This window comes from Melopsittacus undulatus, chromosome 11 (assembly GCF_012275295.1).
Source record: "Melopsittacus undulatus isolate bMelUnd1 chromosome 11, bMelUnd1.mat.Z, whole genome shotgun sequence".
NCBI classification, from domain to species: domain Eukaryota; kingdom Metazoa; phylum Chordata; class Aves; order Psittaciformes; family Psittaculidae; genus Melopsittacus; species Melopsittacus undulatus.
In genome coordinates, this window is record NC_047537.1 from 9,065,165 (window position 1) to 9,078,831 (window position 13,667).

General features: G+C 46.9%; 1 protein-coding gene across 1 annotated transcript in view; it reads right to left on the reverse strand.

The window, feature by feature from the left end:
* The window catches only part of CACNA1B (calcium voltage-gated channel subunit alpha1 B), a 288,836-nt gene that overhangs the window by 10,938 nt on the left and 264,231 nt on the right, over positions 1-13,667 (reverse strand). Inside the window, 5 exon segments of the mRNA XM_034067574.1 lie at positions 328-454; positions 1,495-1,622; positions 2,704-2,816; positions 4,046-4,153; positions 6,052-6,160. Of these exon segments, the coding sequence (XP_033923465.1) occupies positions 328-454; positions 1,495-1,622; positions 2,704-2,816; positions 4,046-4,153; positions 6,052-6,160 (585 nt within the window).

The following is a 13,667-nucleotide window of genomic DNA, read 5'->3' on the forward strand; positions in this document are numbered from 1 at the left end:
TGTACACTGAAGGCAATGGAATTGTGACAATGGGACAGCTAGGAAGAAATAACTTTAAGAAATCTATTACAGCAGACAATTCCATACAAAGTGTGTTCACATGTACAGCTATCAGACTGTACAGGCTACTGCTACCAGATTTGGGGTTTCTCCAGTTCGAGCAAACTTGGGGTTTTAAGAGACACAGTAATACCTGTCTCAAGGGACAGACCTTCTGTCTACTGCATTTCACCCAGTTTTTCTAGGCATTTTCTAAAATCTCTAAAGATCTTTTCTAATATCTCCCACATCTCATCCTGTCTTCGCATCTTCACCCTATTTGCTCACCCGTTCAATGGGGATTTCTTCTGAGTGGCCTCGTTCAAAAGCTGGTGTCCTGGTTTCATAAAACACATCCTGGGTGCGTTGGGTCCCCCAAGAACTGGACTCTTTGATCCCACCTTCTGGGGCTGGCCTGTCAGAAGGAAGAGAGGAAAAAAGATCAACTCTTCTGCATGGAGACTTTGCTTCCTTAATTGTGATGAGGGTAAAGCCCTCAGACACCCTTTGAGGTTTCACTTGTGAAACCAGTTGTGGGATAGGCACAGCTGCTGGTGAAGCTATAAGGTCCCTTGGGTTTTGACAGGGACACTTCCTACGCAGCCTGAAGATCCCATGAGCAACAAGGAAATCAAACCAGACACCAAATTTTTCTTCAGTTTGCTACTGAAAACAACTTCTGCAGCTTGATCTGATGAAGAAGAATGAAGAATGTTGAGTTCAGGCAAATTATGTATGCAAGGCCAGTTAGACATTGGTCAAACACATCCGCGGCCATGCTAAAGCACATTCACTGAAGGTACAGTGGTACAGGGGGCTCTGGGTTTCAGTGTAGAGTCTGATGATGGTTTCCCCATCAGGTTTAATTAGGACATTAAAACTTCAGATGTTTATCATTGAAAATCCATAGTGCCTGTGACCCAAGGGAAGCCACCTGAAAAAGAGAATGGATTAGGGATCACTGTTACTATAATTGTTTGGTGAGATTTCTGTGGAGGTATAATTTGACCAAAGATGAACCAGATTCTGTCCTGGAAAGTCTGAAGAAGTTCTTGCTGTTACCAAGTGCCATGAATTTCATGGATGACTTTGTACCCAAGAATCTTTTGATTTCCAAGACCTCACTGCAGTGGTGGTTGGTGGGTCAGGGTTTGCTTGGTTGTTTTACAATGCCCAAATCCCTGTAAACTCACATGTACAATATGGAAAGCTCTTCAACTGAGATTTGGAGGAGAGCACTGAGAAAACCCAACACTAGCACCACATGGACAGCTGCACCAGGCGTTTCAGTGGCCACCAGTGGCAAATTGTCCCAGCCATGGTGTGGAGGGGCTCCTGGTCTTGGGGTCTCCACCTCCAGAGTGACTGAACCAGCAGTGGTTGGGGTGGGTGGATACACCCAGTGTGCCCCTTCTCTGCCCTACAGCTTTGGTGGGGAGGTCTCAGGATACTCACAAGGCACCCCCATTGTTGAGTGAGGCTGAGCTCTTCTGGCGAAGGAAAGCCTTTGCGTTGCTGAATGCTGCAGGTTGGGTTTGCTCCAAAGTGGCCTTCAGGGGGTGGAAGAGTGACACCGGTCCAGGCTGTGAAGCACAAGGAGAGGTTGTCAGAAACAGAGCTGTGCATGCGAAGGATGGGCTGTGGTGCTCTTCCTAGTTAATAAAGCATCCACTTTGTCACCCTGAGAGATCAGCCCAACAGAAAGTCCACCCCAGCATTCCCACAGCTGTAAGATGCTCTGAAGAACACTTGCTGCCCACAGAACTGCACAAGGAATTGCTGTAATCCCTCTTCTCTCTAACAAAGCATCCTCCTGGTCACGAGAGAGCAGCAGGGATTTTGCAGACTGATGTGACCAAAGGGGCCGTATAATTCCTTGTGGCACTAGCTGTGCTGTAGGCTTCCATCTGTGAGACAGACAGGAAATCAGCAGGACTATCATCCTGAAATCTATAGGTATATGTCATATCAGAAACCACTGGGATTTCAATCCCAAAATGATTGTGTGGAAATATTGCCAAGAAATTGTAAGAATCCTCAAATCTCTCAGATCCAAATGAACCTGAAGAATTCCCATTTTCATAAGTAACTTAAACTTCTTATAGCCAATATAAACACAGCTATATTGGACTCTGATCCCACCCTCTGGGGCTGGCCTGTCAAAAGGAGAAGAGCAAAAATGATTATACAGGGGATTAATAGGTTTAAACTTAAATAGGGGAAGTTCAGATTAGATAAAAACCAGAAGCTAGGGTTAGGGTGCTGAGGCGCTGGCACAGGGTGCCCAGAGAAGCTGTGGCTGCCCCATTCCTGACAGTGCTCAAGGCCAGGTTGGACACAGGGGCTTGGAGCAGCTGCTCCAGTGGAAGGTGTCCATGCCCGTGGCAGGGGTTGGAACTGGATGAGCCTTAAGGTCTCTTCCAACCCAAACCAGTCTGGGATTCTATATATCCTCAGCTGTCAGTAACTCCTTGGTGTCCCAAAGAACTCTTTGGGTGTTCCCCAGCCATGTGCAGGTTGTGGTGCAGGCCACATCTGAGAATCTGACTTAGACTGCCAGATGTCACTGGGCATTTGTGGAACAGACTTTTCCAGCCATACTAGAGAAGAGAGAAGAGGCTGCCTGGGAGGGAGGACCAAGGAGGACACCTTTTGGCTGAGTACCTGACACAGGCCTCCAGGCGGCTGGTGGACTTGTTCCCTGCTGTTCTTATTCTGCTTGTAGAAGTCAAATATCATCAGTGCTGCATACACCTTCCCCACGGTCATCTCATCAGCTGTCAGAGAAGGGACAAATGCAGTGGAGACATCCAGGTGAGGAACAGGAACAGAAGAGAAGAGTAAGTCAATGAGCATGAAAAATAACAACAAATGAGCATGATAGAGAAAGAAGAGGTGACATGAGAATAATGAAGCGAAACACACAGAAACATGGGGGAGAGAAAAAAAGGCCAAGGAAAGGTTACAACAGACTTCTTCTTTGCTTGTTGCTGCCTTCCACATCTGAGGAAGATGGCCCCTATCTCCAGCTCTCTGGGGCAAAAGAGACTGTGTATTAAAAAAGAGGCAGGAAATCTGTGCCATTGTAAGCATTGCAGCCAGAAGAATCACTAAATAAGTACCAGATCCACAGCCAGCTCTTTATCCACAAAGCAGCCTTATTCCTATTTCTTTGAATTACAGTCGACTGGGGCATGATGGGCTAATATAGATTTAGAGAGTATTTCATCTTTCCAGATGTCTTTTTCCACCCTCACGGCTATGGGCTCCCAGTCCTTCCCTGCACAGCAGTGGAGCACTTACTGTAGAGCAGGGAGTTGAAGCAGCAGATATACAGGCATCAAGAGAGGAGGGGAGGAAAAGACTTAAGCAGCCACTACCCACTGATTTGCACCTCCTCAGCTGCCTTGTTCTTCTTAATGAACAATACCTTCATTGCTCTGCATTGTTTCTCATTAATCAGGAATCCAGAGCTAATCAAGATAATGGCAAAACTTCCCATTTTCTCAGCACATGTGCTCAGGACATCATCAAGTATCACAAAGGCCCTTAGCCTCAAAATACCTCACTTCTGATTCAGTAAGTTCTCAGCAAACTTCCATTTTTTTTGCCTGGTTTGCTGGAGCTCAATTGTCCTGCAAGGCACAGGCTGGAGGCAGACAGAGCTAGGAAAAAGCTCTGGAAGAGGCTACACATCAAAAAAAACCCCTAAATCAAATAATGCCAAGAAGGGGAAAATGCCCTAAGTACATCAAAATCTACTGTAGCATAATGAAATGCATGCCTAGATGTGTCCTTAGTTTCCCTGCTCCTTTTGTGACCATGGTGTGAAGGTGCAGGCTATGAACCCTGTGGGGAGGATACCAAGAAGGTGAAATGCCTTCAGTTTCTTTGATGCATCCTCCAGCTAACTGTGCACCTCGATGGGGCCAGGGACAGAGCAGACAAGGAGGGAGAAACCTGCTCTGCATGGGATGGGTTGGGTGCTTGTTGATGGACCACTTACGTTTGTGAGGAGGCACCAGCAAATCCAGAGTCTTCTGGGACAGGTTGGGCCAAACCAGCGAGATCTCCTTCCTCAACTCTGCATCACACTGGTGCTGCTTAACACCACCTGCAGAACAGGAGAGGGGGGAAAGAGGGACACAAGGAAGAGTGAAAACTCTTGTCTTGCCAGCACATTCCACTGCACACCAAGCATGGGAGAGGGCATTTCCTCCATTCCCATTTCTTGAGGATAGCAAACCAGTGCCAATGCAGCGGATGCTACAAAGGGAATCAGTGACTCCCTCTGTGACAGAAGTATGTGAAGGCAGCAGGACCATCACTGCTTCAGCCTGCTGACCCTCTGCAGTTATTTGGAGCTTAAACTTAAGCTCAGACCTACTCTACCTAAGTGTTAATATGGGGTGCTGGGTTCTGTCACCAGTCAGAACCTGGTCTGAGGTGCTGGACTATGAGCAATGCCATGGTTGATTGTGAACACTCTTCACACTGTCTCTTCCTAAAGACGTTTTGGCCATGAGACATAAGCACCCTGTTCTGTACCAGCAGCATCAACCAGCAGCCACATGGCAAGGTAAAACAGAAAGAGCAGAACACGGTGGCATTATTCAAATGGCCAAAGTGAGCTCTTAATACACAAGTGGAAAGTGATTAAAATACATGTAAGCCAAGAGGCCAGCTCCCAGATGACTGCACGGCACAGCAGGCAATTAAGTGCTTCATCTGAATGACAGAGATTAGTTTTCTAAGAGAAAGGTAATGGGAGGAGGTTCTGGGTTCCCTGCTATACAGTGGTTTGTACTCCCACACAGAAACTCATTAGGGAGGGTTTATTAAGGGCCTGTTAATCCCACTAAAGACTCAATTAATTGTAACACATGGAAACTATTCAAACAAAGCGTATAACAACAAGCCAGGTCAAACCCTCCCAACCCACAGCAGATAGAAACCTGAGAAAGAATCCAGTGCTATCAGCTGAGCTCTCTTTGGTTCCCTTCCAGTGTGCAGCCAAAGAAAGGGGGGGGGGGGAAGAATTTTTGAGTTGAAAAAGGCTGTTTCAATTACCATTGCTGACAGGTAACGAGAAGCCTAAAGAAGACACACTCACAGCATCCTTATCTAGATGATATATAACTGAAATAAGGTGCTGGCCCTTAAAATCCCAGGCAGTCTAAGTGCATCCTTAGGAATGAGCATCTAATACTTTGTGTCACTCCTAGGGGAGGCCCCTCAAAATACTGTCTTCTTCAGCAGTGCCTGCCCAAAGCATCAAAGACAAAGTTTAAGCAACAAATAAAGGAGGTAACTGATACAGAGAAGTTGAATGACTGACCTAAAACTGCTTCAGAAAAGCACAACATCCTAACCCTGCCCTGCCTTTTGCTTGTAAGAGCTTTGTTACCTCCTGTTAGTGTTCACATTAGGTATAGGAGTGCTCTGGCCAGTCGTGCCTTGCTTCTGACCCCAGCCAGCCTGATTAAACAGTGTAACGACCCAGAGAAAAGGCCAATGTATTTTATTCCATTGCAATGTTTAATTGGGAAGTCAAGTAAATGCCTGATTAAACACTTAAATAATTAAATCTTATCACAAGGCAGAATGTGCAGGGCATTTGGAGTCACTGCTTTGCTGCCAGCAGGCAGCAACTGGTGAGGAAGGGCTGGTTTTCCCTCATGCTGGAATAGCAAAGAAAAGAGGTGTGGAAAGTCTCATTTCTCTTATACAGCAGCAAGCACACGCACAGGGCTTCTCCTCTGAGAGCCCTCAATGGGGATGGCCAAAGTTCTCCATGTCTCATCCACAGGGATGCTGTAAGCAGCCAGCCCAAAGGCAGAGCAATGCTCCAGACCCCTCTGTTGCTTGTCCATGAGGTTCCCTTGTCCTCGGGTGCTGGCAGATGGCAGCCAGGCTATGGGAAGACAGGATTTCCACCCAGGGCAGACACCAAGCCAACAGGCACTTGGGGTTTGAGCCCACACGTGCTGTAGGACATCACCTCCCTCTCACCTGAGGCGAGCTTGATTTCCAGGGCAGTGCGGATCAGGGCCATCAGTGTGGATGTGAAGTGGACGGTTAAATCTTCAGGTGAGATCGGCATGTTCATCCGCACCAGGCGCTGCAGAGAGATGTGGTGGCTGTGAGCCTGGGCCAGGATTCCTCCCCCCCCCACCCCTTCCCTCCCATACTGTGGGACCATAGAAATAACCAGATTACAAACGTATGTTAACCTTTTGTGCACTGAGTTAAACGCATCTTCTCCGTACAGATGCCAGCTCTCCTCTGAGCTGTAACGGTGGCTTTAGTGGTTAAATGGTTATTTGCCAGCATTTGTACTGCAATCCTACAAATACAGTTCTTCCAGAAGAAGCCTGTTTGATCCCATCCCATTTCACAGCCTGATACCCTGCTCCTGACAGTTTCCAATTAAGTCTGCAGCCTTTAGACATGTGGCTGGTACCCATCTCCCCTACCAAAGCAGCCTGCCCAAGAGGTATAAACCATGAGGCCACCTCCACCATCCTTTCCTATGCCAGGGACCTTCACCCACAGGAACAAAGGAGACCTGGAATCTTTGAATGATAGATGATTTGTATCTGCTGCTCAAGGATGCAGCTCCATCCAGAAAGTGAGGTGAGCGGGATGTGATAAAGGCACTTTCAATGACTGACAACAAGGAGGCATGTGAGTGCTTCTACAGGAGCTGTGCAGTCTCTGGAGCAGCCCTGTGATGATGCATTCGTATACGGCCTGAAGCACACTTGAAAACAAGGCTGGTGAGCCCTGTGTTGTGGCTCAAGTACTCCAGGGCAGTTTGGGACTGGTTTTTAATAGGTAAAGGTGTGCAATATCCTTTTTATTGGAGACACTTGGATTCTGTCTCTTACTTCCTTTCACTGTGGCATCCTTTGAGCTCTGGAAGTCTCTTCCTTTCCTTCCAGTCAATGAGCTACACAGCTCCATCCAAACCTTACCCATTGGGGAACAGCCTGGATTAGCATGAGCAGGACTATAATTTCCCCCAACTATGTTCATTCAGTCTGAGCATGGAATATTTGCTCAGGATAAGTATCTTCCAAGATCTCCAGAACTGAGAGCAATTCCTTCCTCATCACCAGCCAGGACCACCTCTGACAGGGCAAATTCATCACTCTGGTAAGCAGTGAATTACCTGAGATTGCTCTGGGAAGCTGTGGCTTCCTTACACCATTGGCAGCAGAGCATGTAGACACAGATGGGGAGAAACACTCTCCAAGCCTTCCTGATAACCTTAGCAACGCATGTAAAGGATTGATTTCTTCTCCTCCAGTGACCTCATGTTTTCTCAGCCTTTCACAAGCTGCTTAGAAGCTTCCTTGGCCAGAGCCACATCAGACAAGCCCCTGTGTTTCCGCTCTCCAAGGGTATGTGCAACCTGAGGAAGTCACTGGGTGTTAATCTGCCTGAGCAGAGCCTCATAGCAGCCTGTAAACCCAACTGTTAGCTTAGCCCGGGCCCCTTGCTCGGGAGGGAATTTCATCCACATCTGAAGGCTGCTGCTTTAGGCTGTTATTTTGATCCCTATCGCTGCACAGAAACCTTCTCTTTGTTTAACAGCAGCCCAACACGCTGCTAAAGAAACTCAAGCACCTTCAGCAGCAGGCTACAGACTTATTGAGGCAGAGAGTGCACAGGCAAGGCCAGATCCACACACTATAATACTATACAGTGTCAGTGGCTGTGAATATCATTTAGAGATGCAGCTTTGCTGGTTCAACCCTCCCATCAGCTATGACTGCAGCAGCTCAGGGATGCCTTGTGCAACCCCTCTCATCCTCCTTACTGGCTGGGGAAGCTGGGTGGTAGGAGCACTGGTGCTGATGGGCAGGTTTGGGCTGGTGAAGAGAAACACAGTGTACCTGAGAGCAAAGATGTTCCTGGAGCAATAGGTGAGGTGAGAGGGTGTTTGCTCAGTGTGAGCCCCAATCCTTATGCCTGTGCTCTACCCAAAACCAAGCTAAGACTGGTGAAGGACTTGGTCTATCAAAGGGTTATAAGGGGCAGACCAAGGGCACAAGTCTGCTTCTGAAGTGAGCTGACATTCAAGGAGCCAAGGCTGCCTTAGTTATCTTATTACATACCTTCAGATCTCATTGCATGCTGCAGGGACAAGAGGCTCTTGTAACAAACTGCCTCCTAAAGCCTGAGACAAGCCATTGTAATCTCAAAGGTCCTTCTTAAAGCTTGCCCAGAGTTTATCTTCCATGTCTGACAAGCCTCAGACAGGGAAATCAAAGCCAAGACTCTCCCCCCTTTATAATTCAATAACAGTATCAAATGCTGGCAACGAAACAACAATTTTTTCTGTTCACTTGTATTAAATGAAACAGGATTTTAATGCAGACCCTGCCCTCAGCACACAAAATGTTACCAAAAAATTACATCACTGACAAGAGACCCCAGGTACCACTTACAGAGTCCCACTGAATCCTACTATAGTGGGAAAGTTAAGGGATGGAGAGAGAAAGAAGATGCATGGAGGTGAAGAACAAGCAGATGAAAAGTAATTCCCCACAGGAGAGCTCTATCCTCACAAAATCTAGAGCCAAAAAAAAACATTTTGGGACTGAAACATCCCAGATCCTCCCAACTGACTTTCCGGACTGAATTCCCAAATCACATGGATGCGGAACACGGGTAGTGTCAAAGCTATATGCAGCAACCCAGTATGCAAACTGGTCAAACAGGTCAACCCAGACACTTTTGGGTCATTGAAATTTCCAGTCATAGGCTCATAGAATGGTTTGTGTTTGAAGGGACCTTAAAGCTCATCCAGTTCCAACCCCTGCCACGGGCAGGGACACCTTCCACTAGAGCAGGTTCCTTCAAGCCCCATCCAACCTGGCCTTGAACACTGCAAGGGATGAGTCTTACCAGTTCCTCCTGCAAAAATCTGACTAAAAATGAAAATCTGATTTAGACAATTTTGCATCTTTTTAGACCCCAGAAGGAAAACACATGAGCCTGCTGATACATGCAGATGTACCATACAGATGGCAGGGGACCTGATGCTTCCCTGCACTAGTAAAAGGCTTGCATCACTTGGGGTGCCCTGGGAATTGCCAGCCACAAACAAGAGGTGTTCAGGTGAATTAATGACTGGGGAACAGGAAAAGGAAAACGTAAAAATCCCTCTCAGATGGCCAGACCTGACAGGGAAGTGCTTCTAGATCAGGTTGGGCTTGGTTTTACTGTGAAACTGGAACACCAATGTGAAGCAGCCCTGTTCATTGCAGGGTTTGGATGAGATGACCTAAGGGTAAGTTCCAACCCAAACCGTTCTCTGATCTCCCTGCACCCGATACTGCTCCTCTTCCTCCCTTCATCTCCAGTTTCCTCCAAGAGCATTGGAGGGAAGGCAGCAGGCAGCAGATGGAGTCCCCGCTCCTGTTTCCCAGCTGTGCTTGGGGAACTCTCCTCCTGCCCTTGATTTTAATGAGGTGGTTTGAGGCATTCCCCTCCCTCCTGAGCCAGCCATGGCAAGGGGAGCTTGTTCCTGCTGCTGCAGGAGGAGGGCCAGAGGCAAGAGCTGCAATATTGTCTCCAGAGTCTCCTCATTAACTCAGTGCACAAAACCAAGTAGTAACCGATTACAGATGGGTTGACGGAGGCAGTGTGATTTACTCTGATTACTTGTGTAGTCAGGAGGGGTGCAGACACCTCTCAGCTTCTTACAGTGATATAATTGCAAATATGGGCACCCCAAATGAGAAACCAAAGCTTTGTGTCAAGCAGGATTGACAGAATTTATGTCCTGTCAGTATTTGATTTCTGCAGATCTGCTGCTTAGAAACATCTTAATGTCCAAATAGGCAAGGAATGTGATAGAGAAATGGGGGGAAATTCATCCTGGTGTGAAATGCCAGGATAAAAGGTTCCCTGTGGGCTCCCAGCCTGACCCAGAAAGCGAGCACTGAGCTATCTGCACTGAGGATTGTGCACTGGCACATTTGTCTAATGTGAGCAGAAACAGGAGCATTCTGAATGTCGGGAAATGTAGCTGGCACCCCAATGGATTTGAATTATTAAGAGAACTGCAGCCTCTGGGACAAGAGCCGCTCTGGGAACAACCCCCAAATGTGAATAGATTCGGGACAATGGAGCACTGCTTGTGGGAAACGAGGCTGAGTTTGGTGAATAAATTATTTGGTATGAATAATTCACCCTGACCTAGTTGTAACTGTTCTGCTCTCCTTTAACTCTTCTGCTGGCTTCAGGGAGGCTGCTCACGGGTTTTCTTTCTCCTGAAGCCAACAGAGGAGCCAGGTCTGTGCCCCAAAATATGGGCTCTGTCTCTGGCACACAACTGGACCATGGAGTGGTCATCCTACCTTCAGTAGGTCCAGCCTTGCTCCTTGTGCAGCAAAAGCATTGTATGATGCTAACTCTGTGCAGAAGAGGTAGCAAGGTAGCAAATGGGCCTTTCAAACTCTTGTTTACCTTTCAGGGATGTAATCCAGATCCCAAAATCCATGTGGCAAGGTGAGGTACAGTCATGGATGGGGAGCTGCAAGATCACCCCCATCACATATCCAGGAGCCTTGGCCATGTCAGGAGGTGTTTAAAGGAGAGCTGGAGCCCTCCTAATCCCTGCAATAAATCACTTTTGAAACAGGGTGTGCAAAGCTGTGCTTGACAGCTCCAAAACCACCACAAAATGAAGTCAAGACCCCCCTCCAGCTGCCATCATCACCCTGCAGACTCCGTGCAGGCTTTTGCCCACAGCTACTTGGACAGAGGTGTCAATGCTGGCTGGCAATGCTGTCTTCTGTCCTCAGAGAGGGAGGTGAAAAGATGACTCTTCAGAGCAGTGGGGAAAGGCTTGGGTTATTGCATTTCCTAACACAACACTTCCTAAGAATCATGCAAGGCTCTCAGAAAACCATCCTTTAACCTCACTCATACTGATATCTGCAAGATATCTTGATGGCACAGTAGTCTCAGAGAGATTTAGCAGCATCACAGGCATTTCCTTGTCCCTTTTTTCTTTAAAGGTGCACACAAAGTGTGCATAGGATGGGCTGAGTCCAGGTAATGGCAAAGGCTGGCTGCCGCTTTGCCTTTACAGCTACTGCTGAATAGCAGATAAAGCCCAGGACCTTTCTCTATGGACAAACTGAGTCTAAGAGACCTCAATATCTCAATACATGACTGTAAATGTAGCAAACCTGCCCCCATATAATCATATAACCACAGAATGGTTTGTGTTGGAAGCGACCATAAAGTTCCTCCAGTTCCAACCCCCTTCCAACACCTTCCACTAGAGCAGGTTGCTTCAAGCCCTGTCCAACCTGGCCAACATCACCACTTTCACCTAAAACCAAAGCGATCAAACCTGAAGACACGTGAGTGAAGTCAGTGGTTTTCTTCCTCTTTTCAACACAGAAGGTAAAAGAGATTTCCAAGTTCAATTCCTTCCTCCTTTAGCCCCTCCACCCTGTGCAGGATAGAGCTCTCCTGGTACCCAAGCAGCTTGGCCAGAGAACCCAACACATGCACCTCCTGGCAAGCAGCAAGCCACACGCACAAAACTGCAGAGGCTGGTCACACTGACCAAGGAGAACAGTTGAGAAAGAGGAACCAGAAAACAACAGAAAGGAAGGACAGCAGCCAAGGAGGCCAAGAGAGGGGAAAATCCAAACGAAATCACAGTGGGCACATACTGAGAAGGCAACATAGACGAAGACACAGGGCAAAACCTTTTCAAAGAGGACTGGGAATAATAAATATGGAAAGAAAAGGGGTGGATATGTGGGGCAAAGGAACTTTTGCCAGACAGAACTGTAAAAATGTCGTTTGGCTCAGAGGGAGAGAGCAAAAATAACGCAGAGACAAAGTCTTGGCTGCTGTTGGCACTGACTGAGCTACAGTGCAGGGAGAGGGGCTCTTTGTCACCCCTCGAGCTGGCTCTGTGTGGGCTGCACTGTCCTCCCCAGGTCTCCCATCATTATGGTTCATACACAGACACCTTTTGGAGGGTTCATACGTAAATGGGTAAAAATTAATGATGTGTTAGAAAATAAAAATAGCAGGAGTCTGTTTCTAGGTACCTAAATTCTGTGGATTTGTCCTGCAAAGACAGACAAATTCAACAAGGTACCAACTAACTCAGAGGGAAAAAGACACATTCTCAGTGCCCCTGCCCAGGGACAGTCTGCAACAAGAGTTGAGCACAGTCACATAAAAGCACAGAAATGCCGTGCTATGAAAACCAGCAAAAGGCTTGTAAAAAATGTCTATTTTAATACATGATCATTTTATCCCCTTTTATTTTCTTCATTTCTAACTATACAAGATTAGGGGGAAAGAGGAGGGAGAGCTTTACACTTCTGGTACTCATGTGTGACCATGGAGCAGATCTGATTGCTGCAAACACATGCTACAGGTCGCAGCTCCATTTGAATTCCATAGGAACCCATGGGTGCTAGAAGGAGACATTGATTACTTGAAAAATCATTGGATTTCTGTGTATAATTGGTAACTCTATACAGATGTTCAGCTGTCCACTCTTCTGTCTGAAACAGCTGAGACCTGGGAGCTGGCTTTTTGATGCACCTGGGCTTCTCAAGCATAGCTACAGCATGGTGGGTATGAACTGCTTGTAATAGAGATGCTCTTTTAAAGTACCTACCAAAGTAGTCAGAAACAAATCAAAAGGAATACAGAAAAGACATCTAACTGGCTCAACTTTAAGGTTATCTTTAATTTTCCTTTTTAAATCCTAACACATTGAGGAAGGTTCTAGTAGGAAGCTGTATCTGAACCTCTTCTTGCTGCTAACTGCCCTCTACATAAAGGCAGGCCCAGGTCCAGGTTTAGCTGGAGTTTCTCACAAAATCTTGTTTTCATGTGGCCTCAGTGAGAACACAAGCACTACTGGAGGGGTTGTTGTGATCTGCATCCATTGCACCCAGCATGATGGGATGCAGTAACTGGGCTTGGTGGTGGCTGAAATGCCATCAACAGCAAAAAACTCCCATTGAGTCTGATAGATGCTCAGTTACACCAATGCTAAATGCTTGTGGCAAACCTCTCCCTCTAAAACTATGGAGCTCTGTGTTAAGAGCTTCCAAGAAATAGACCCTACAAAGGCAGATTTCCAAGTACAATGATCCACATGGCTTTAACTGGCAGGGTCGGGGTCCACTCCATGATCTTGGCTCTGTGTTTGCACTGCGTTCCTGCAGACAGCGTCTGGAAGGCAGCAGCTTGCAGCCTTTTGGTTAGAACGCATTTCTTGTGATTCAATTAAGAAGTTTTCCACAGTAAACAGTAAGTTTGAGTGATTTCTTCATCTTTCTGGCTTCAGTGGTTTCTGTTCAAATCATTTCTTTCACAAAGGGTATTTCAGGAGCCCTTCTGGTGTTGCCTCTGTTTAATGGCTTGCTAACTCCTACAGCACTGCCTACTCTGATTACTCCAATCTAATTAAGAGGGGGGAAAACCAACATACTACTGAAGGGCTACTGAGAACTGAGAGTCAGATCTTTAGAAAGACAAATGGGGATCATACTGTGGGGCAAATTGTCATTAGCACCCTCCCTCCCCAAATTAGCCTAAATGGAAGCAGAATGAGAGAGGAGAGA